This window comes from Halichoerus grypus, chromosome 4 (assembly GCF_964656455.1).
Source record: "Halichoerus grypus chromosome 4, mHalGry1.hap1.1, whole genome shotgun sequence".
Classification (NCBI taxonomy): domain Eukaryota; kingdom Metazoa; phylum Chordata; class Mammalia; order Carnivora; family Phocidae; genus Halichoerus; species Halichoerus grypus.
Genome location: NC_135715.1, coordinates 101,774,400 through 101,799,685, shown reverse-complemented (window position 1 = coordinate 101,799,685; position 25,286 = coordinate 101,774,400). Strand labels below are relative to the sequence as shown.

Below are 25,286 nucleotides of genomic sequence, written 5' to 3'. Positions count from 1 at the left end.
TTAATATTTTCATTCAAAATATTTCAGCATTTATTTACTTATATATTTATGTATTTTTAATTTATTTTTATTTTAGATGGGTCTAGGAAAGACAATCCAGGCAATTGCAATTGCTTACTTCTATAAGGAGGAATGGCCTCTTTTAATAGTGGTCCCTTCATCTCTGAGATATCCCTGGATGGAAGAAATAGAGAAATGGATCCCAGAGCTGGGTCCAGAAGGTATCAATGTTATTCAGAATAAAACTGACGTGGGGTAAGAACGATTTTTTCATCATTAGAGGGGGGAAAAAAAAGCCTTGCATGTATTTAGTATATACTGATGTTTGGAATAAAGTATAATCTATAAGTCATAATTTAGAACTAAGAGAATAGTGTGGAGAATTTTATTTTACATTTTTAAATATGAATTATTTATCTAAAACTCAACAGTATATTTGATGTTAAATTCCTTTATGATATATTTTTAAACGTAAATACGTATACTTTTGAAGATTTATGTAATATATCTATTTTATATATACTTTAAATATACTTAAAGCTGACGATTTGGGGGTTGAAAATTAAATTTCCCAACTTTTCAATGATTAACTTGAACCTTGTGAGCTTTTATTGTCTGCATCAATGGCAGATTTTGCTTTCCAAGTTGTTGGTTAATATGCAAGTTTTATATATAACTCAAAATTAGTATTAACCAGTTTTATTTTCTTTATTATATTAATTTATAATTTTAATATTTTCTATATTGAATATACTCGCTTTGTGATTATTTGAAGTATCTCCTCAAAAATAAATCATAAAATAGCTACTGGGTTTTTAAAATTTGTTTTCTAGCCATTGGGATAAACCAGTCTATTTGAATATTAGTAATTTGTTACATTGTGTTTCTAGGTGAATTATGCAAATTATCATGTTTCCAGAAATTCAAAATTACCACTTTCTGAGCCTCAAATAAAAGGCAATATACATATTTGAAATAAATGTCTGTTAATAGTTACATTTTTTAAAAAATTTTTTTATTGTTATGTTAATCCCCATACATTACATCATTAGTTTTAGATATAGTGTTCCATGATTCATTGTTTGTGCATAACACCCAGTGCTCCATGCAGAACGTGCCCTCCTCAATACCCATCACCAGGCTAACCCATCCTCCCACCCCCCTCCCCTCTAGAACCCTCAGTTTGTTTTTCAGAGTCCATCGTCTCTCATGGTTCGTCTCCCCCAATAGTTACATTTTTTATTATGATTTTATTGTATTGTATTCTCTAGGATTGTTTATAACATAAAGACTATTTGTAGAAATAATTTTGGCCTTTGTGAATGTCCTGAAAAAATAGTTGGAGGCCTTTTCTCTTTTGACCTTTGAACTAAAATTCTATAAAATATATTTTTATGGGTCTAAGGACATTTGGACAGTATTTGCATGGTCAAAATAAAATGTTGGCAATAATTATAAATTTCCTCTTCTTCAATAAAACTATATAAAATTTAAGACTTAAGGATTTAGAGAATGTAGAATGAACTGAGGCATTTATAGCCACTTTTTGTTAGCTATATTTTATCTGAAAGTTTACATTTAATTTTCTTAAAATATGTATCTTCTATCATCTTTTATTTAGTTCATATAGTTTTCTTTATTTTTTAGGAAATATTGTTCTACAATTAAATAGAGGCTAATATTTTTATTTGGATAACATTTGGTATCTGTTAGATAGTACTACAACCCAGAGTATAACTCTTCTCGAGGATGTCACCTTAGGGAAAGAAAAACTTAGTCAGTGTCTTCCAAGTGCTTAAGAAACAACTTTAGATATATACCAATATCTGGCAACATATATTTACCAAAAATACATGTAACTCCTTTTGGCACATGCCACTTATGCATGGACTGTTCTCAGTGGACATTCAAGCCCTTGTCTTCTGTATATGATTCTCAGTATACCTAAGTTAGTAATATTTATTCTACACTTTTCTTCAGAAAGCTTTCCTAGTGTTTGACTACAAAAAGAAAATTTTAAGTCTCTATATTAGCTAGATTTACCCAGGGCTTAAAATATAGTTGACATTAAGAAAAACATGCAATTATTAATATTATGCACACAATGTGGGAACACCCAAATACATAAAATATTTATTAACAAAAATAAAGGAACTACTCAATAGTAGTACAATAATAGTAGTGGTCTTTAACACCTCACTTATGTCAATAAACAGATCATCCAAACAAATCAACAAGGAAACAGTGGCTTTGAATGACACATTGGACCAGATGGATTTAACAGATATACTCAAAACATTCCATCCTAAAACAGCTTAATACACATTCTTTTGAAGTTCACTTTGGAACATTCTCCAGAATAGATCCCATATTAGACCACAAAACAAGTCTCAACAACTTCAAAAAGATCTAGATCCTACCATGCATCTTTTCTGATCACAACACTATGAAACTAGAAATCAACCACAACAAATAATCTGGAAAGAACACAAATACATGGAGGTTAAATAACATGTTCCTAAATAATAAATGGATCAACCAAGAAGTCAAAGAAGAAATAAAAAATTGCTAAGAGAGAAATGCAAATGAAAACACAGTGATCCATCCTCTCTTAGGTCCTCACTTCCAAGATGACCAAGAAAAGAAGGAATAATTGTGCCAAAAAGGGCCACAGCCACGTGCAGACTCTTCACTGCACCAGCTATGCTTGTTGTGTGCCCAAGAGCAAAGCCATTAAGAAATTCATTACTCAAAACATAGTAGAGGGCTACCATTGTCGGGACATTTCCAAAGCAAGTATCTTCAATGCCTGTGTTCTCCCCAAGCTGTATGTGAAACTACATTACTGTGTGAGTTGTACCATACACAGCAAGGTAGTTAGGAATCGCTCTCCTGAAGCACAGAAGAACTGAACACCCCCATCCCAATTAAGACCTGTGTGTGTGACCACCACCAAAGCCCATGTGAGGAGCTAAGACATTCAAGACTGAAGAAAAACTATTCTTCGGAAAAAAAATAATAAATGGAGATAATACTTTGAAAACAAAGACTCATAAAAAGAGAGAGGTTTTAAATTTAAAAAATCAGAAATGAAAAAGGAGATATAACAACCAACACTCCAGAAATACATAAGATTACAAGAGATTATAGAAAATTTGAACAGGCCAGTTACCAGCAATGTATTTGAATCAGTATTCAAAAACTCAAACAAAAGTCCAGGAGCAGATCAATTCACAGTAGAATTCTACCAAACATTTCTTTTTTTTCTTTAAGATTTATTTATTTATTTGAGAGAGAGAGAGTATGCAAGCTGGGGGCAGAGCGGTGGAGGGACAGAGGGAGAGGGAGAGAAAGAATACCAAGCAGGTTTGATGCTCAGTGTGAAGCCCAACATGGGGCCTGATCCCACAACCCTGAGATCACAACCCAAGCCGAAATCAGGAGTTGGACACTTAACCACTGAGCCACCCAGGCACCCCTCTCCCAAACATTTAAAGAAGCATTAATACCTATTCTTCTCAAACTATTCCAGAAAACAGAAAAGTAGGGAAAACTTCCAAATCATTCTATTAGGTCACCATTGCCATGATACCAAGACCAGAAAAAAGACCACCAAAAGAGAACTACATGCCAATATCCCTTATGCACATAGATGCAAAATCCTAAAAAAAAAATACTAACAAAGTAAATCCAACAATATATTTTTTTTAAATCATTCACCAGGATCCATTGGGATTTATTTCCAGGATGCAGGGATGGTTTAGTATTCATAAATCAGTCAACATATTACATTACGTCACATCACTAAGAGAACAGATAAGAACCATATGATCATTTTAATAGATGCGGAAAAGCATTTGACAACTACAAGATTCATTCATGATAAAAACCCTCAACAAAGTAAGTTTAGAGAGAACATACCTCAACATAATAAAGTTCTTATATGAGAAACCCACAGCTAACATCATCATTAATGGGGAAAACTGAGAGCTTTTCCCTAAGGTCGGGAACAAGACAGGGATATCCATTCTCACTTTTTTATTCAACATAGTAGAGAAAGTCCTAGCCACAGCAAACAGACAAAAAGGCATCCAAATTGGAAAGGAAGAAGTAAAACTTTCACTATTTGCAGATGACATGATATGCTATATATAAAACTATAAAGACTCCACTAAAAAACTACTAGAACTGATAAATGAATTCAGTAATATCACAAGACACAAAATGTACAGAAATCTATTGCATGTCTATACACTAATAATGAAGCAGCAGAAAGAGAAATCAAGAAAACGATCCTGTTTATAGTTGCACCAAAAATAGTAAGAACCTAGAAATAAACTTAACCAAAGAGGTGAAAGGCCTGTACTCTGAAAACTGTAAAACATTGATGGAAGAAATTGAGGACAACACAAAGAAATGGAAAAACATTCTCTGCTCATGGATTGGAAGAACAAATATTGTTAAAATGTCTTTACTACCCAAAGCAATTTACACAATAAATGCAATCCCTATCAAAATACCAACCGCATTTTTAAGAGAACTGGAATAAACAATCCTAAATTTTATTTGGAACCACAAAAGATCCTGAATAGCCAGAGCAATCTTGAAAAAAACAAAACAAAACTGGAGGCATCATAATTCCAGACTTCAAGTTATAATACAAAGCTGTAGTAATCAAAACAGTATGGTACTGGCACAAAAATTGACACACATCAATCAATGTAACAGAATAGAAAACCCAGAAATAAACCCATAATTATATGGTCAATTAATCTTCGACAAAGGAGGCAAGAATATGCAATGGGAAAAAGACAGTATCTTCAACAAATTATGTTGAGAAAACTGGACAGCAACATGCAAAAGAATGAAATTGGACTACTTTCTTTTTAAAAAAATTTTTTAAAGATTTTATTTATTTGACAGAGAAAGAGAGTGAGCATAAGCAGGGGGAGCAGCAGGCAGAGGGAGAAGTAGGGTCCCCACTGAGCAAGGAGCCTGATGCGGGACTAGATCCCAGAACTCTGGGATCATGACCTGAGCTGAAGGCAGATGTTTAGCCAACTAAGCCACCCAGGCACCCTGAAACTGGACTACTTTCTTACATCATACACAAAAATAAACTCAAAATGGATTAAGGACCTAAACATGAGACCTGAAACCATAAAAATCCTCCAAGAGAGCACGGGCAATAATTTCTCTGCATCAGCTGTAGCAACTTTTTTCTAGATATGTCTCCTGAGGCAAGGGAAACAATAGCAAAAATAAACTATTGGGTTTACATCAAAATAAAAAGCTTCTGCACAGTTAAGGAGACCATCAGTAAATCTAAAGGCAGCCTACTGAATGGGAAGACATTTGCAAATGACCTGTGTGATTAAGGAATAGAATCCAAAAAAAATAAAGAACTTACACAACTCAACACCAGAGTGCTCCAAAATGTCAGCTTCAGTTGTGGTGGAAATAAGACCAGGCTTTCTTTTTTTATTTATTTTTATTTTTTCCTTAGTTTTTAATTTTAATTTTTAAATTTTTTATATTTTCTTTTCTTTCTTTTCTTTTCTTTTTTCTTTGGTATCAGGCTTATAGTTTATTGGTTTGTTTCCTTTTCTCATTTTTTTGGATCAGGCTTTTTTTTAAAGATTTACTTATTTATTTTAGAAAGAGTGTGTGCAAACAGGGAGAGGGGCAGAGGGAGTGAAACCCAAGCAAGCCCCCTGCTGAGCAGGGAGCCCAACACGGGGCTTGATTCCTCAACCCTGAAATCATGACCTGAGCCAAAATTAAGAGTCGGACCCCCAGCCAACTGAGCCACCCAGGCGCCCCCCCCCCCGTTTTTAAATCTGGCTTATCTTAACAAATAAATCAAAGCACACCTAGTTAAAGGTCCAAACACTCCCCACTGCAAGCAAGGAGGAACTCTGTAGAGGACTGATCTGTGGGAATGAGCAGCCAAAGCACAACAGCACAGCACACACAGCATACGCCAGAAACATTTCCTGACATGCCAGGCCCTGGACAGTGTGTGACCCCTTCTTAATATAGTATTACTCTCAGGAGCAGGAAACATAACAAGTTTTCATAATATGCAAAATACAGAAACCTAAATGACAAGATGGAGGAAATCTCCCCAAAAGAAAGATCAAAAAGAAATCACAAGCAGGGATTTGATCAAAACAGATATAAGCAATATATCTGAATAAGAATTTAGAACAGTCATGAGAATACTAGCTGGGCATGAAAGAAACATAGAAGACACCAGAGAAACCCTGGCTGTAGCTATAAAACACCTAAAAACTAGTCAGGCCGAAATAAAAAATGCTACAACTGAGATTCAAAACTGACTAGATGTACTCACAATGAGGATGGAAGAAGCAGAGGATTGAATAGGTGATACAGAAGATAAAATTGTGGAAAATAATGAAAAAATAGGGAAATAAAACTATTAGATCATGAATTGAGACTTAGAGAACTCAATGACTCCACAAAGCACAATCATATCCGTACCATAGGAGTCCCAGAAAAAGAAGAGCAGGAAAAGGGGGCAGAAGGTTTATTGGAACAAATTATAGTTGAGAACTTCCCTAATCTGGGAAAGGAAACAGGCATTCAAGTCTAAGAGACACAGAGAGCTACCCTCCAAATCAGTAAAAACAGGTAAACACCAAGATATATCATAGTGCAGCTTGCAAAATTCAAAGATAAAGAGAGAATTCTGAAAGCAGCTATGGACAAAAGGTCCTTAACCTACAAGGGTAGTAGCAGCAGACCTGTCCACAGAAACTTGGCAGGCCAGAAAGGAGTGTTATAATATATTCAGCATACTAAATGAGAAAAATATGAAGATGAGAATACTTTATCCAGCATGGCTGTCATTCAGAATAGGAGATAGAGTTTCTAAGACAAGCAAAACCAAAGGAGTTCATGAACATTAAACCAGTTCTGCAAGAAATACTAAAGGGGACCCTTTGAGCAGGAAGGAGAGACGAAAAGCAACAAAGACTAGAAAGGAACAGACACAATCCACAGGAACAGCAACTTTACTGGTAATATGATGGCAGTAAATCCATATCTCTCAGTAACTACTCTGAATGTAAATGGACTCAATGCTCCAGTCAAAAGACACAGGGTATCAGAGTGGTTAAAAAAAACAGGACCCATTGATATGCTGCTTACAAGAGACTCGTTTTAGACCCAAGACACCTCCAGATGGAAAGTGAGGGGATGGACAACCATCTCTCATACTAATGAACATCAAAATAAAGCTGGAGTAGCCATACTTATATCAGACAAACTAGATTTTAAACCAATGTCTGTAACAAGAGATGAAGAAGGACACTTCATAATAAAGGGGTCTATCCAACAAGAAGATCTAACAATTGTAAATATTTTTGCCCCCAACTTGGGAGCAGCCAATTATATAAATCAGTTAATAACAAACTTAAACTCATTGATAATACAATAATAATAGGGGATTATTTTTGTTAAAGATTTTATTTATTTAAAAGAGAGAGCACACAAGCAAGGGGAACAGCAGAGAGAGAGGGAGAAGCAGACTCCCCACTGAGCAGGGAATCCAACCAACGTGGGGCTCGATCTCAGTCCGGAGATTGTGACCTGAGCCGAAGGGAGCCGCTTAACCAACTGAGCCATCCAGGTGCCCCATTAATAATGGACTTTAACACCCCACTCACAGCAACAGACAGATCGTCTAGGCAGAAGATCAACAAGTAAACAAGGGCTTTGAATGACACACTGGACCAGATGGACTTAACAGACATATTCAGAGCATTTCATCCTAAAGCAGCAGAATACACATTGTTTTTGAGTGCACACGGATCATTCTCCAGAATAGATTACATGCTGGGTCACAACTCAGGCCTTAATGGGTACAAAAAATTTGAGATCATACCATGCATATTTTAGACCACAATGCTATGAAACTTACAAGTAAAAATTTGGAAAGACCACAAATACATGGAGGTTAAAGAACATCCTACTAAAGAATGAATGGGTTAACCAGGAAATTAAGGAAGAAATTAAAAAATACATGGAAGCAAATTAAAATGAAAACACAACAGTCCAAAACCTTTGGGATGTAGCAAAGGCAGTCCTAAGAGGGAAGGTCTTCCTCAAGAAGCAAGAAAAGCCTCAAATAAAAAACCTAACCTTACACCTAAAGGAGATGGAAAAAGACCAGCAAATAATGCCTAAAACCAACAAAAGAAGGGAAGTAATTAAGATTAGAACATAAATAAATGATATAGAAATTAAAAAAAAAAAAAAACAGAACAGATCGATGAAACTAGAAGCTGGTTCTTTGAAAGAATTAATAAAATTGAGAAACACCTACCCAGATTTATCCAAAAAGAAAAGAGGAAGGACCCAAATAAATAAAAACATGAATGAAAGAGGAGAGATCACAACCACACCGCAGAAATACCATTGTAAGAGAATAGTATGAGCAATTATATGCCAAAAAATTGAGCAATCTGCAAGAAATGGACACATTCCATTATATGTTTCTAAACATATAAACTACCAAAACTGAAACAGGAAGAAATAGAAAATTTGAATAGACCCATAACCAGGAAAGAAATTGAATCAGTAATCAAAAATCTCCCAACAAACAAGAGTCCAAGGTTGAATGGCTTCCCTGAGGAATTCTACCAAACATTTAAAGAATTAATTCCTATTCTTCTGAAGCTGTTCCAAAAAATAGAAATGGAGGGAAAACTTCCAAAGTCATTAAATGAGGCCAGCATCACCTTGATTTCAAAATAAGACAAAGACCCCACTAAAAAGGAGAATTACAGACCAGTATCCTTGATGAGCGTGGATGCAAAAATTCTCAACAGGAGACTAGCTAATTGAATCCAACAGTACATTAAAATGATTATTCACCATAATCAAGTATGATTTATTTCTAGGCTGCAGGGATAGTTCAATATCCACAAATTAATCAACATGATTATATTAATGAAGAGTAAGACAATATGTCTTCTCAATAGATGCAGAGAAAGCATTTGACAAAACATAGCATCCTTTCTTTTTTTTTTTTTTTAAGATTTTATTTATTTATTTGACAGAGACACAGTGAGAGAGGGAACACAAGCAGGAGGAGTGGGAGAGGGAGAAGCAGGGTTCCCGCCGAGCAGGGAGCCCAATGCGGGGCTCGATCCCAGGACCCTGGGATCATGACCTGAGCCAAAGGCAGACACTTAACGACTGAGCCACCCAGGCGCCCCAACATAGCATCCGTTCTTAATGAAAACCCTCAAAAGAGTAAGGATAGAAAGAATATACCTCCAGATCATAAAGGCCATATACAAAAGACCCACAGGTAGTATCATCCTTAGTGGGGAAAAACTGAGAGCTTTTCCCCTAAGATCAGGAACACAACAGGATGTCCATCCTCACCACTGTTGTTCAGTATAGTACTGGTTCAGCCGGTTTTATAAATAAATAAATATCTTCTGCACAGCAAAGGAATAAAAGCTTCTGCACGGCAAAGGAAAAAATCAACAAAACTAAAAGGCAACTGATGGAATGGAAAAAGTATTTGCAAATGATATATCAGATAAAGGGCTAGTATCCAAAATCTATAAAGAACTTATCAAACTTAATACCCCAAAAAACAAATAATGGTCAGTTAAGCATTGGGCAGAAGACATGAATACACTTTTCCAAAGAAACCATCCAGATGGCTAATAGACATATAAAAAAATGCTCAACATCACTTATCATCAGGGAAATACAAATCAAAACCACAATGAGATACCACTTCACACCTGTCAGAATGGCTAAAATGAACAACTCAGGAAACAACAGATGTTGGTGAGGTTGCGGAGAAAGGGGAACCTTTTGTATTGTTGGTGGGAATGCAAACTGGTGCAGCCACTCTGGAAAACAGTATGGAGGTTCCTCAAAAAGTTAAAACAGAATAACCCTACAACCCAGCAATTGCGCTACTAGGTATTTATCCAAAGGGTACAAAAATGCTGATTGAAAGAGGCACATGCACCCCAACTTTATAATAGCACTATCAAGAATAGCCAAATTATGGGGCACCTGGGTGGCTCAGTCGTTAAGCATCTGCCTTTGGCTCAGGTCATGATCCCAGGGTCCTGGGATCGAGCCCCACATTGGGCTCTCTCGCTCAGCGGGAAGCCTGCTTCTCCCTCTCCCTCTCCCACTCGCCCTGCTTGTGTTCCTGCTCTCGCTATCTCTCTCTCTGTCAAAAAAAAAAAAAAGAATAGCCAAATTATGGAAAGAGCCCAAATGTCCATTGACTGATGAATGGATAAAGAGGATGTGGTATACATAAACTATGGACTATTACTTGGCAATCTAAAAGAATGAAATCTTGCCATTTGCAACAACGTGGATGGAACTAGAGTATATTATGGTAAGCGAAATAAGTCAGTCAGAGAAAAAAATACTGTATGATTTCACTCATGTGGAATTTAAGAAACAATACAGATGAACACAGAGGAAGGAAAGGAAAAATAAAATAAGATAACAGGGAGGGAGCAAACCATAAGAGACTCTTAACTATAGACAAGAAACTAAGGGTTGAGGGAGGGGAGGTGGCTGGGAGAATGTGCTAAATGGGTGATGGGCATTAAAGAGGGCACTTGGGTGTTATATGTAAGTGATGAATCAATAAATTCTATTCCTGAAACCAATACTATACTATATGTTAACTAAGTTGAATTTAAATTAAAAAAAAAAAAAAAAGAACTGTCATATGATCACACTACTGGGTATTCCCCTAAGAATATGAAAACACTAATTCCAAAGGATATATGCACTCCTATTTTTTTGCAGCATTATTTACAATACCCAAATTATGGAATCAGCCCAAGTGTCCATTGACAGATGAATGGATGACGAAGATGTGGTATATACATAATGGGATACTATTCAGCCATAAAAAAGAATGAAATCTTGCCATTTACACCAACCTGCAGTGTTATAGAGTATAATACTAAGTGAAATAAGCCAATCAGAGAAAGACAAATATCATATGATCTCACTTGTATGTGGTATTTAAGAAACAAAACAAATGAACAAGCAGAAAAGACACAAACCAAGAAACAGACTCCTATCTGTAGAGAACAAATAGATGCTTATCAGAGGGGAGGTGGGTGGGGTGAATGAATGAAAGAGGTGAAGGGGATTAAGGGTAAACTTACCTTGATGGTTACTGGGTGATATATGGAATTGTTGAATCACTATATTATATACCTGAAACTAATATAACACTGTTGTTAACTACACTGGAATTAAAATTTAAAAAATAAATTGAAAAAAATTTTTAAATGAAATTGTTGTATCGTTGTGTTGTGCTATTTAGGAGCTCTGCCATTTCTCTTAGAGGGTAGGGAACTGTAGAAGATTGACTCTATCCTGTATATTTTTACTGGTGATATAGAAAATGCAAAAGTAATGTGTTTTATTATTAATGCATTTATTTGTCCAGTTATTTCATTCTACAAACTGGTTAGGAGCCTATCACTATATATACAAAGATGAATAAGATACATTCTTTGTCCTCATCAGTTTTATGAGGTAGCAAGGGAGATAAATATGTACATGAATAATTTCATTACAACATAGTAAAGAATACTATAGATGTGTGAATAATTAAGTAGTTCAAAATATGAACGATCTCTTTAGGCCGGTGTTTGTCTGCATAAAGTTGTATCCTCCTCTCCTCTTTCCCATGCTTTGGATCACCCGTCAGCGAGTGAATTTTTGTTGTCACAATTTCAAGCACTCTGCTGGCCTTTAATGTGACAGTCCAGGAATATGAAATGCCTTGCAGTACACTGGGCAGCCCTGCAATACTAAGTATTGTCTTCAAAATTCCAATAGCACCTGGCTTGAAAAATACTGCTGTCCTCTTTGTGGGAAGGCTTCAATGAATACTCAGTTAATATTTGTGTATCCACTTTATCCATGATTCTAGATGCCTGTAAATAAATATTCTTAGAGAGTAATGTCCTTATCCTAGTAAAATGTGGCTTGGTGGTTGTCAAACTCTTCCAAAAACCATTTAACCAAATATTTGGTTTTAGTTATCCTTTAAATTTTGGATTCTGCTTAATCATACCTGAAAACTAAAATCTTAAGAGAAACTGAGTTTTAGCAATGTAATACCATCCCTTTTATTTTTCCTTTTATTTTCCTTCTTCCGAAGAGTTGTGTTGTTTATGATAACTTGGTTACTGAAATATTTTTAAATTACATGGATTTTTTTTTTCTTTTCTAGGAAAATATCAACCAGCAAAGTGACAGTTCTGGGTTATGGTCTTTTAACCACAGATGCAGAGACTTTGGTAGATGCATTGAATAATCAGAAATTCAACGTAGTTATAGTGGATGAATCACACTACATGAAGTCCAGGAATGCAACCCGCAGCAAGATTTTATTGCCAATAGTACAGAAAGCCAAACGAGCCATTCTTCTTACAGGAACTCCAGCTTTGGGAAGGCCTGAAGAGGTATTAAAATCCTTAAATTTTGGCTTAAAAAAAATCTTTCACCAAAAATAATCATTGGGAATTTCTAGATGGCTATTAATGATTAAATATATCTTTTATATGACTGTTTTCTCTGTTTACATGTGAACCTTACCTGTGCTTGTACATGTATATAAAAAAATAGTTTTTACTTTCAGTATAAGGTTTTCATATTTAGTATACATTTGTAATATTCATCACATTTGTTTTCTTATGATTCTTATATGGTTTTAGTCTTCATTTATCCAGTTTGTTTGACATTATAAGGATATAATTTAAGATTGGAGTTTAATCTATTTTGTATCTTTTGAGTTGCATTACAGAACTTCTTCCTGTTTCTCTTGTACTTCAACATACATGTTTTGGGGGCGCCTGGGTGGCTCATTCAGCTGAGCGTCAGACTCTTGGTTTTGGCTCATGTCATGATTTTGGGGTCGTGGGATGAGCCCTGCTTAAGGCTCCACACTGAGCACAGAGTTTACCCAAGATTCTCCCTCTCTCCCTCTCACTCTGCTGTTATCCCTACTTGCACTCTCTCTCTCAAATAAATAAATAAATGTTAAAAAAAAAAAAAAAAAAGATCCATGGTCTGGGAAGGTATAGGTATCTGAACTTATGTTCAGATCAGGTAGAATAACTACTTGGGTGGAGAAATAAGGCATTTGTTTGATACCCCCATTTAGCTTTACCACTCTTAAGAGCTATGTAGGGTATGGAGTAAAGGGTTGGGAGGAAGAAATGACAGTTGAAATTCTTATGAGTCTATAAGGGTCGTTGTAACCTAGAGAAGCCCTTTCCATTAATGAACACTGAGTCACAGAAAAAAAATGTACTTTTTGTCTTGTAGGGTTTAAAAATTAAAGGAAATACTGGTTTTAAAGTATCTTGCTATGTGCCCTGGCACATGGTAAGCACTCAACATACAGTAGCCACTTTTATTACTGATTAGTAAGCCAGGCTTGGGAGACAGCTATTGATAAGAGTGTATTATGTTCATTGATTTTCAGATGTTAAACCAACTTTACGTTCCATGATAAATCTCTCTTGACTGGATGTCATCCTTTTTATTTGTTCCTGGATTCAGTTTGCTCTATTTTGTTGATGATTTTTGTGTGTATGTTCACAAAAATAGTGATCTGTAGTTTTATTGTTATATCTTTGGTTTTGGTGTCAAGGCAGTACTGGTTTCATAGAATGAGGTGGGAAGTATTCTCTCCTTTTCTGTTTCTAAGAGGAGTTTGTGAAACATTGGTATTACTTCTTTTTTAAATGTTTGGTAGAATTTAATGGTGAACCCATCTGGGCCTGAGTTTTTCTTTGTGGATAGTTTTTAAATTAATCATTCAGTCTCTTCACTGAATATTATGTCTATTCAATTGTATATTTCTTCTTGAGCAATTTTGATACGTATCTTTATAGGAATTTTCCCATTTTATCTAAGGTATCTAAGATATTAGCATACAGTTGTTCATAATATTCCCTTATAGTCCTTTGTGTTTCTGTGAGGTTGATAGTAATGTTCCCTCCTTTATTTGTGATTTTAGTAACTTGAGTCTTTTCTCTCTTTTTTAATTTGGTTAATGTAAGCTAAAATTTTGTCAATTTTCTCGTTCTTATCAAAACCAATATTTGGTTTCATTGATTATTTTTTCTGTTGTTTTTCCAATCTCTATGTTGTTTATTTCTATTCTAGTCTTTATTATGTTACTCCTTCTGTCTGTTTTGCGTTTTGTGTACTCCTTCTTTCCCAATGTCTTAAGGTGGAAAGTTAGATTATTGATTTGAGATCTTTTTTTTTTAAGATTTTATTTATTTATTTGACAGAGAGAGAGAGCACTAGCAAGTGAAGGGGCAAGGGAGAGGGAGAAGCAGGCTCCCCGCTGAGCAGAGAGCTTGACATGGGGCTCCATCCCAGGACCCTGGGATCATGACCTGAGCCGAAGGCAGACGCTTAACTGACTAAGCCACCCAGGTGCCCCATGAGATCTTTTTTCTTTTTTAATGGAGACATATACAGCTATAAATTTCAATCCTTGGATAACACACTGGCAATTACTTAGAAAGTTAAAAATAGAATTACCAAAAGATGTAGCAATTCCATTTTTTAAGTTTACACACAAAAAACTGAAAACATATGTTCACAAAAAAAAAACAAACTGTATACAGATGTTCATAGTAGTAGTATTTATAATATCCAAAAAGTAGTAAGAAGCCAATGTTCATAACTGATGAATGGATAATGAAAATGCAGCCATAAAAAGGAATGAAATACTGATACATTCTACAACATGGATGAACCTTGAAAGCATTATGCTAAGTGAATGAAGTCGGACACAGAGGCTACATATTGTATGATTCTGTTTATGTGAAATATCCAGAAAGGCGAAGTAATGGAAATAGGAATCAGATTAGTGATTGCCAGGATTGAGGGAGAGAATGGGAAATGACTAGTAATGGGTATGGCGTTCCTGTCTATAGTGATAAAAATATTTAAGAATTAGATAGTGGTGATTGAGGCATTTTGTGAATATACTAAGAGCCACTGAATTGTACACTTTAAAAGTGTGAATAATGGAAGTGGTATATGAATTATTTCTAACTAAAGCAGCTGTTTTAAAAATGTATACTAAAATAATAATGAGACACCACTATGTGCAGTGTATCAAAGTTATAAAAATGAAAAGATTTCATGATACTACTGATGGGACTTGCTTTTTACAGTGGAACACAGTAATATCCATCAAACTTCAAAAAGCATATATCTTAAACACACCTATTTCATTTCTAAAAATATATCCTACAGACTCATCTAATGGAAATACCAATTGGCGGGTGGGTGGGTAGGTGGATGGATAGATGGATAAATAGATAAATGATTGATGGATGAGATGTAGATATTCTACCTACGCCTACATATATATAAGCACACATACACACACATAGACTTACCTGAAGTTATTAACTTATATCATTGTATAAAAGCTAGAAACAGCCTATAGGTCCATGATTAGGAGACTGTTTAAATATTTTACAGTACTTCTACATGATAATGGGTGCTATGAGCCTTTAAATGGTACTTTATTATAGTAATACCATTGCTTAGATAATTTTTAAAACTAAATAAAAATAGATATATATGTACTCTAATGATGTCTAAGACATGTTTTAGGGGACAGAATCCTGGTTTTATATGTATAATAGCATCTTCATGTGAATAAAAGAGAATATATACATATCCCTATATAGGCATACAAAATATGTAAATGTATTTTAGAGAAAAATGTAGCAGTTACCCCTGAAGAATAGGATGGCAGAGATGGGTGGATGGAAGAAAAGGAGGAGGCTGAGAAAGAAGAGGTGGATTTTCTTTTTTACTCCACTATTTTTTTAACTAGATTTATCATAGTAATAATACTTACTTGAAAGTGTTGCAACATATTGAGAACACTTGTATTGTTACAGCTTTTCATGCAGATTGAAGCTCTCTTTCCACAAAAATTTGGAACATGGACAGAGTATGCCAAAAGATACTGTAATGCACGTATCAGGTATGACAAACTACTTTCTATAAATTTTAATTCTTGCATATTTACTGCGAACATTAAGGTTTTATTAGTCATTCTTTGTTCCAGTGCTTTTCAAACTTGTGGTAGCCATGGAATAATTTCTTCAAGTAAAATCTTGTGGGGTGCCTGGGTGGCTCAGTCGGTTAAGCATCTGCCTTCGGCTCAGGTCATGATCTCAGGGTCCTGGGATCAAGCCCAGCATCGGGCTCCCTGCTCCATGGGGAGCCTGCTTCTCCCTCTCCCTCTGCACCTCCACCTGGGCTCATGCTCTCTCTTTCTCCTTCTCAAATAAATAAATAAATAAATAAATCTTTTTTAAAAATTAAAAAAAAAAAATCTTGTGTGAAAGACCTATACATAAAATAAATAAAAGAAGTAGATAATGGCATTTTTTTTTCTTTTATTTTTTACCTTCCATTTTGTTTTTGAAATTATTTATCTGTATTGACCGGATAAATGTGCACAATGTACAAAATTGAAAAGTAAGTTCCCTTTCCACTCATGTCTCCCAGCCAGCCATTTTCCTTCACAGGTAACCAATGTTGGCAATTAATTGTGTATCTTTCTGGAGATACTCCATGCATGAAAAACCGTATGTGATTATGTGTGTATAATATTGTTTCATTCTATTTCTACATATATAGTAATATAAGGTACACACTGTTCTGTAGTTTGCTCTCTTCACCTAATATCTATTAGAGATCCTTCCATATCAGTTCCTAAAAGAGCTTTGATGTTCTTTTTTTATTTTTAAATGCTGCATGTATTCCACTATTTGCATGCACTATAATTTATTTAGTCTACTACCAATAGATGTCTGTTTGTGGTACATAGCTGTTGCATACAATACCACAATGAATATCCTTGCACGTTTTGAGAGGCAGTACATGATATTGGCAAAAAGCATGGAAAACTAGAGCTAGACCATCTGTCTTTCATATTCATATCCAGTACTTACCACGTTTCATTTTACGAAAGTTATTCTACCTCCCCATACCTTCATATATTCAGCTGTAAAAAGAGAAAATTATTCCTATCTCAGAGAGATATTAGGAGACTTACATTAGCTAATATTTATAAAGGGCTTGAATAGTCAGTGGCACGCAGCGAGCACTCAATAATTATGAGTTATTTTAATATTTCATGTCACACACACAGGACTAAATCTGTCGGATAAATTTATAGAATTGGAATTGCTGGTACAAAAGGGCATGTGTATTTTTATATTTTTTAGATTGTTGCAGACTGCTCTACCAACATTATACTAGTTTATATTCCCACCAGCAATAAGATTGTCTCTTTCCCCACACTTTTCCAACCTGTTCAGATATTATTTTATTTTGCCAATGTCTTCTGACTGTTCCCTTCTTATGTTATTAAATGCAGTTGAACATTTTTTTATGCATGTAAGAGACATTTATACTTTTTTTCCTGCTAATTTCTGTTTATGTTCTTTGCCCTTCATCCTACTAAACTTACTGGCTGTTTTTTTTCTTAGCGATATATTGGAAATCTTTATATATTATAGAAATCAGCTCTTTGTCTGTGATATGAGTCCCTCACATTATTTCCCCAGTGCGTGTGTGTGTGTGTGTGTGTGTGTGTGTGTGTGTGTGTGTATGTTTTCCTTTACCCTTTCTACAAGTTTTTAAAGTAACCCTAGTGTGTTTTGATACTTTTTAAAGGGCTGTAGAGCACAGAGATAGAAGGAGTCCTTCCAGATTGTTTGTATGAAGGCATTTCACTGACAGCAAAATTAGACAATATCATACAGAAAAAAAAAGGACCTTTTTTTTACTTAAGATTATAAATGTAGAAATCTTCAATATTATTATAAATGAGAAACTCATGAAAAGATCTAATATGTTAATCAGATGCAAATGGAATTCATATCAGCAAGTATTGTTTAATATTAGAAAATGTATTAATATAGTCATGTTACTAATGAAAAGGGAAAACTTCATTATATCATCTCCATTTATGCTGAGATGTAATTTGACAAAATTCAGCACCCATCCTTTTATAATATTTAATAATTTTTAAATTATTGAAGTGTAGTTGACATATAATGATAAATTAATTTCAGGTATACAACATAGTTATTTGACAATTCTGTACATTACTCAGTGCTCACCATGGTAAGTATAGTGACCATCTGTCACCATACAACATTATTACAATGTTACTGAATTTATTCCATGTACTGTAATTTTCATCTCCATGTTTTATTTATTCTATAACTGCAAGATTGTACCTCCTAATCCCCTTTACCTATTTTACCCAGCTACCCACCTCCACTCCCCTCTAGCAACTACCAGTTTCTTCCCTGTGTTTAAGAGTATGTTTAGTTTGTTTGTTTGTTCATTTATTTTGTTTTTTAGGTTCCATATGTAAGTTAAAGCATATGGTGTTTGTCTCTGTCTTATTTCACTTAGCATAATACCTTCTAGGTCCATCCATGTTGTCTTAAATGGCAAGATATCATTCCTTTTTATGGCTGATGATTATTTTTTGTATTTATATATCACATCTTCTTTATCCATTCATCTATCAGTGGACACGTGGGCTGCTTCGATAATTTGGCTATTGTAAATGATGCTACTATAAACACAGGGGTGCATGTATATTTTGAATTAGTGTTTTTGTTTTCTTTGAGTAAATACCCACTAGTGGAATTACTGGATCAAATTGTATTTCTCTTGTTAATTTTTTGAGGAACTTCCATGTTGTTCTCCACAGCGGTTGTACCAATTTACATTCCCAGTAACAGTGCACAAGGGATTCTTTTTCTCCACATCCTTGACAACACTTGTTATTTCTTTTTTTTTTTTTTAAAGATTGTATTTATTTATTTGACAGAGACACAGCAAGAGAGGGAACACAAGCAGGGAGAGTGGGAGAGGGAGAAGCAGGCTTCCCGCCGAGCAGGGAGCCCGATGCGGGGCTTGATCCCAGGACCCTGGGATCATGACCTGAGCCCAAGGCAGACGCTTAACCGACTGAGCCACCCAGGCGCCCAACACTTGTTATTTCTTTTGATACTAGCCATTCTGACTGGGTTATATTTAGAGGAAACTGTAAATACAAATATGATTTGGAGAAGGCAGCACATTCAGGTTTGCATTTCCTTGATGATTAGCAATGTTAATTGAGCATCTTTCCATGTGTCTATTGGCTATCTGTATTTCTTCTTTGAGAAAATGTCTATTCAAATCCTCTGCCCATCTTTTAATCACATTGTTTGCTTTTTTGGTGTTGAGTTTTATAAGTCCTAATATATTTTGGATATTAACCCTTTATTGGATATATCACTGGCAAATATCTTTCCCCATTCTCTGGGTTGCCTTTTTATTTTGTTGATAGTTTCCTTTGCTTTGCAAAAGTTTTTTAGTTTGATATAGTCCTAATAGTTTATTTTCGCTTTTGTTTCCCTTGCCTGAGGAGACAGTCCATAAATATGTTGCTAAGGGTGATGTCTAAGAGATTACTGCATATATTTTCTTCTATGAATTTTATGGTTTAAGTTCTCACATTTAGATCTTTAATCCATTTTAATTTTATTTTTGTGTATGATATAAGAAAGTGGTCCATTTTCATTTTTTTTGCATGTAGCTGTCCAGTTTTCACAACACCATTTATTGAAAAAACTGTCTGTAGCCCTATCATATAATCTTGCCCCCTTTGTTGTAAATTAATTGACCATGTAAGTGTGGGTTTATTTCTGGGCTCTCTATCCCATTCCATTAATCTATGTGTTTGTTTTTGTGCCAATGCCATATTCTATGAATACTGTGTCTTTGTATTATAGCTTGAAATCAGGTATTGTGATATATCCCTCTGGCTTTGTTCTTTTTTTTCAAGATTGCTGTGGCTATTCGAGGTCTTTTGTAGTTCCATATGAATTTTAGGATTATTCTAGTCCTGTGAAAAATGTCATTAGTATTATAGTAGGGATTGCATTGATTCTGTAGATTGCTTTGGTTAGTGTGTACATTATAACAAGATTAATTCTTCCAATCCATGAATATGTGGTTTTTAATAATCTTAATGTATATGTGTGTATGTGTTCTATACTCAAAGCCACTGTATCATATGAAACTTTAAATCCGGAGCAAGGATGTTCACTGACATCACAGTTTACTTTATTCAGGCAGCACTAATCAGTTCAATTACCCCCAAAAAAGGTAAAAATTAGAAAGAAAAAGGCAAAATTATCATTATTTGCAGCTGATATTATTTACTTGGAAAACCTGAGGGGATCAGCTCAAAAATGCACAAAAGAGAATTTATTAAGATGTTCTAGCACAAAGTTACTATTTAAAAAATCAATTGTCTTAAATACATAAATAATAATACATAGTTTTAATATATAATGCAAAATAGACATGATACTACAAAATTGTTAGGAAACTCTAATGCCAAAATTTTGCTTACAAAGAAACAGACATATTAATTGCATTTATCTTTGGGGGACTAGGAAATCCTAAATGGTCAGAAAGTATTCCATCTTTTCTGATTATCAGGACTTTCATATGACAACAAAAGTGTATAACTGTCCCTTTCTTGATTATTAACACATGCTGTTTGAAAGAAAAGTTTATATTTTGGAAATGCTTTAGGATTGGGGAGATTGTGTTGTTTTCTTTTTACTAGAGAAAGCCATTTCAAGATTATTATGCTTCTCAAAAGACATTTTCTTCCAGATTCCATTTAAAAATTTTTATGTTATTCCTTTTCTTTATTACCTTGAAACCAGTATGGTATCATAGACTCTGATTCAGATCAAGGCACTTCCTGGCATTTTAAGTTAGTTTGGAATGTTAAATTTTTTCCATAATGTTTTGCTTTCATGAAGATGTCAATTTCACACTATAATTTTGCAGAAAGCAAATTATGGTTAGTTATTCAGTTCTAGACCCATATTTTATATTTGAAATATCATGACTGTATTCAAATTAAGTTAAATGAAGCTTGAGCAAAAATACAACTTTATCTTTGTAAAGTTTATTAGATACATATATGATCACAAACAGAAGTATACTAATACAAATGTGGTTTGGTGATGAGAAGTCTAGGTATAGATGACTACTTATCTGGTTTGATTTGAGAGTCACAGAAAAAGTATTACTCAACCAGAATATCCCATATCCACAGCCCTTTACATCACTCACTCTACTGCATTATATTTAGAGGACACTATAAATGCAAATATGATTTGGATAAGGCAGCACATTCAGTTGTCAACCATTAGCACATTAGAGCTAGAAAAGACTTTACAGATCACCCAGTCCCCCTCTGTCACTTTATTACCTGGCAACATTAAATGGCTTGCCTAGTATTTGACTTCATCTTGCATTTTTTTTTCACATTTCCTGAAAGTAAGAAAGACCTCAGGAATGGCAACTTTAATAAAGTTCTTTTACACAGAAAAAGAGGACACATAGATAATCCAGTGAAGCATTCTGTTATCAGCAGCCACTTTCAAAAGGCACGCTATGGGAAGACAAATTTGTCCTCCCTGATGGCATGGTTAAAGGTTAAGAATATCTCAGCATATTTTTACGAAAACTTATCAAATTTTCTAAACCTTCTTTACTGCTGATATTTTGTGCCATTTCCACCTCTTAGGAGAAATAGTTGTCTAAATTTTTGTGAGAGGGAAAATGCTGAATGATACTACATATTAAACATATTTATAGCCATTTTCCAAAAGTGTTAATTAATAGGTCATGTCAGCTTCAAGAAATGTCTCTTATGGAATTGCACTGTACTTTGTCCTCAGCATTGTCACATTTAATGTTCTTAACCGTGGGCTAAATAGAGGTCAGGTCTATTCCATTTGCAAATGGCTCAAATCTGAGAGAAATAGTTAATATACTGGATGGCAAAGATAAGTTTGAAAAATAATTAGATAAAAATTAATAGGACAAATCCTGCACTTATGCTTAGAAAGTCTGCTTTGTGTGGAAGGGATTTGAGAAATCATTACCTATTATCACTAGTTTAGTTCAAAAAGACTTCTGGTTTTGAATAACCCTAGGCTAAATTGAAGCCAACTGTCTGTCATAACTAATAAAAATAAAGTAATATTGGGACGTATTATTCAGATTAACATTCAGAGTAAGGGATGGTTCTACTCCACTCATTGATTAGACTACATCTGGAGTATGGTTTAATTTTGATTAATCCATTCATTCAAAAATATTTAAAGGGTATCTGTTATTTGCCATGCCTTGTGTTAAGCATCAGATATGCATTAGAGAACAAGACCTACATGGTTCCAACCTTCACTGAGTTCTCAAGTCAAACACTAACCAGATAATAACGTTTGTGATGAGTGTCGTAAAAGGGAAGTAAAGGATGTTATGGCGGAGTTTAACAGAGTGAAGTATCAAGTCAGAAAGGACAGAAGGGGTATCCTGTGAGTAAGTGATATCTATTTGCATTCCAGGAAGAAGAATTTTATGTGCTAAGCCTGAGAGCCAGAGAGACTGCTAGGCCTTTGAGGAACTAAAAGTAGTCCAGGTCATATAAATATTGTTGAACTAATAGAAGAGAGTCTCAAGACAAAATGGAGTTAGGCATGGGTCATATTATATGGGATCTTTTTCTTCATCAGAATAGCAGTAAGAAGGCACTGGAAGGTGTTTTTTCCTTTTTAGTTATTAGTGCTATAGGATTTTTTTGTTAGTAAAATATACATAACAAAATTTACTATTTTAACCATTTTTGAGTTTATAGTTCATTTATATTAAGTACATTCACATTGTTGTGCAAACATCACTACCATCCATCTCCAGAATTTATTCATCACCCCAAACATTAAACAGTAACTCTCCATTTCTCCTGCCCCCCTAGCCCCTGCATTGTGGGGTTTTAAAGCGTGAAAGGCACAAACATGACTAGGTGTACAAGTTTGGTTTGTTATTTTTTAAGACAACATTTTCACATTGTTCAACCTTCTCAATCTATATAAGAGTGTATACTTTGAGAAATCTCCCTTTCACTCACTTTTTCTGGAAACTCTAGGTAGTTTTTAATTTTTCCACAAAAATTATGTGCATTTTCAAGGGAATTCATGTTTTTTTACCCAGATACTAGATAGTGTAAACATACAGTGTTTTTTACTTATTTGTCCTTTTTTTGTATATGTAAATAATTTCATCCTTTTTTTTATGGCTGCATGGTATTATTGAGAATATCCATAGTTTCTGGGGTGACAAGAAGTTGAGGGAGTTTGCGTATGGTGACTTTTGTTTTTTTCAGGGAATGGGAAAGACAGTTATGTGTTTAGAGAAATGGAAAAGTAGAGAATTGAATGTTTGATGAGTGTCGACACAGTGTGAAATATTGCTGAAAGGGAGAGTGAGAGCATGAGATTAGTGTGATTGAATTGACAGCAGCACCAAGTAACTATTTGAGAACAGAAATTTAGGTTTAACCAGTGCTCTCAAATGTACGATTTCCCTGGCAGCACCTAGCAGTGTGGGTACGGTCTTAGGAAAGGCTTTTGGTTGGATCTGTTCAAGATTTTTGTTACCAGCTTGTGATGCATGGACTGAGGGACAAGGAAATTATGCAAATTTTTTTTTTTTTAATATTTTATTTATTTATCTGACAGAGACACAGCAAGAGAGGGAACACAAGCAGGGGGGTGGGAGAGGGAGAAGCAGGGTTCCTGCCGAGCAGGGAGCCTGATGCGGGGCTCGATCCCAGGACCCTGGGACCATGACCTGAGCTGAAGGCAGCCGCTTAACTGACTGAGCCACCCAGGTGCCCCAGGAAATTATGCAATATTGATAAAAGGAAAGGTAATGTATGGCCTGGGAAATCCACACAAGGTGAGGAAAGACATGAAGACAGGAAGGATGTTGTGGATATGGTCAAAGTGGAGCGGTCAGTTGACGGAAAGGTCCTGATGTGATAGTGAAGATAAAATGGGTACAAGTGAACAAGTGGGCAAGAAGAGTGGGGCAGTACAGAGTGGAATGTCTGAATTTACCGGTTAGAGCTGTTTTTCAGGACTGGTTATAGTCATGGGAATGGAATGGTTGGAGGAGAGTTTTAGAAGGTCACTGGAGATAAGGAATGTGAGGAACTGAGAGGGAACTAAAAGTCATATTGTAGGAAGCATGTTAACAAATGAAAACATAGCTGGGAAAGGGTGACAAGAATAGTGAGAGTATTTCATATTCATCTCTACAAATGCCTATATTATTGATTGCCTACTATATTTAAGACATTATTTCAGACCTGCCGGCAATATAAAGATGAGCAAGACATAGTGCTTGATCTTATGAAGCCTATAGGAATTTGAAAAACAGAGGGCTTGGGGGGAGCAAGTCTTTAAATATTTAAAGATCTGTCATGTTTTAAAGGAATTAGACTTTTGTCTTTGTGGCCTTAGGGGGCAAAACTATTATCAATGAATGAAACTTAATAGGGTGGTAGATTTAGGTTTAATATGAGTAAGAATTTACACATACATGTGATATGACAAAAAATCATGTAATACTATATAGTAAAACTGGAACAAAAAATACTATAATCAAGTATACTAACAAGTAAATTGTTTTCATTTTTTTCTTTATAGCCTGTATGTAATGCTATCATCTGCTAATTTCATTTAGCATCACCCATCCCATGCTTTAACTTGTCTTTCTCGGTTGTTTTATTGTCCTTTAAAATTTAAAGATAGTGTATTGCTTTGGAAAAATGATTATTTTAACAGATCAAACAAGAAAAGTTTTTTAAGTAAGTAAAAATTAACTGAACTCTCACTATGTAGAAATAACCATACAAAGTTTTGATAACTTTCCCTTTAGATAATTCTCTGCTTAGGTCAATAAGGACAGAGAGAAAGAGGGAGATAGATAGGTAGGCAATTTTAAATAAATAGAGCCATATTATACATACTCTTCGGTATTGTGTTTTTCATTGAACACTATTTTTAGAATAGCTTTCTACATCAATAACTAAAATATATCATTTTTATTAGCTGCATATTATATTTTGTACATAAGCTATATATTTTAGATATATTATCTTTAATTCTTTCAACAATTCTACAAGGATGATGATACGTCCATTTTATAGATGAGTAAACTGAGATTTTGGAAAGATTAAGTCCCTTGTTCAAATCACAAAACTAAAAAGTGATAAAGCAGTAATTTAAATACCCATTGTCACCATTTTT

At 34.7% G+C, this 25,286-nt stretch overlaps 1 protein-coding gene across 4 annotated transcripts in view; it reads left to right on the top strand.

Annotated features, from left to right (window-relative positions):
* Positions 1-25,286, top strand: part of ZRANB3 (zinc finger RANBP2-type containing 3) — a 309,431-nt gene that overhangs the window by 155,776 nt on the left and 128,369 nt on the right. For 3 of the 4 annotated variants that reach the window (XM_078070719.1, XM_078070718.1, XM_078070720.1), the window contains 3 exons: positions 77-255; positions 12,275-12,506; positions 15,987-16,072. In XM_078070719.1, the coding sequence (XP_077926845.1) occupies positions 77-255; positions 12,275-12,506; positions 15,987-16,072 (497 nt within the window). Of the gene's footprint in view, positions 1-76; positions 256-12,274; positions 12,507-15,986; positions 16,073-25,286 lie in introns of those variants that run through there. The other variant, XM_036106929.2, reaches the window with a different exon arrangement.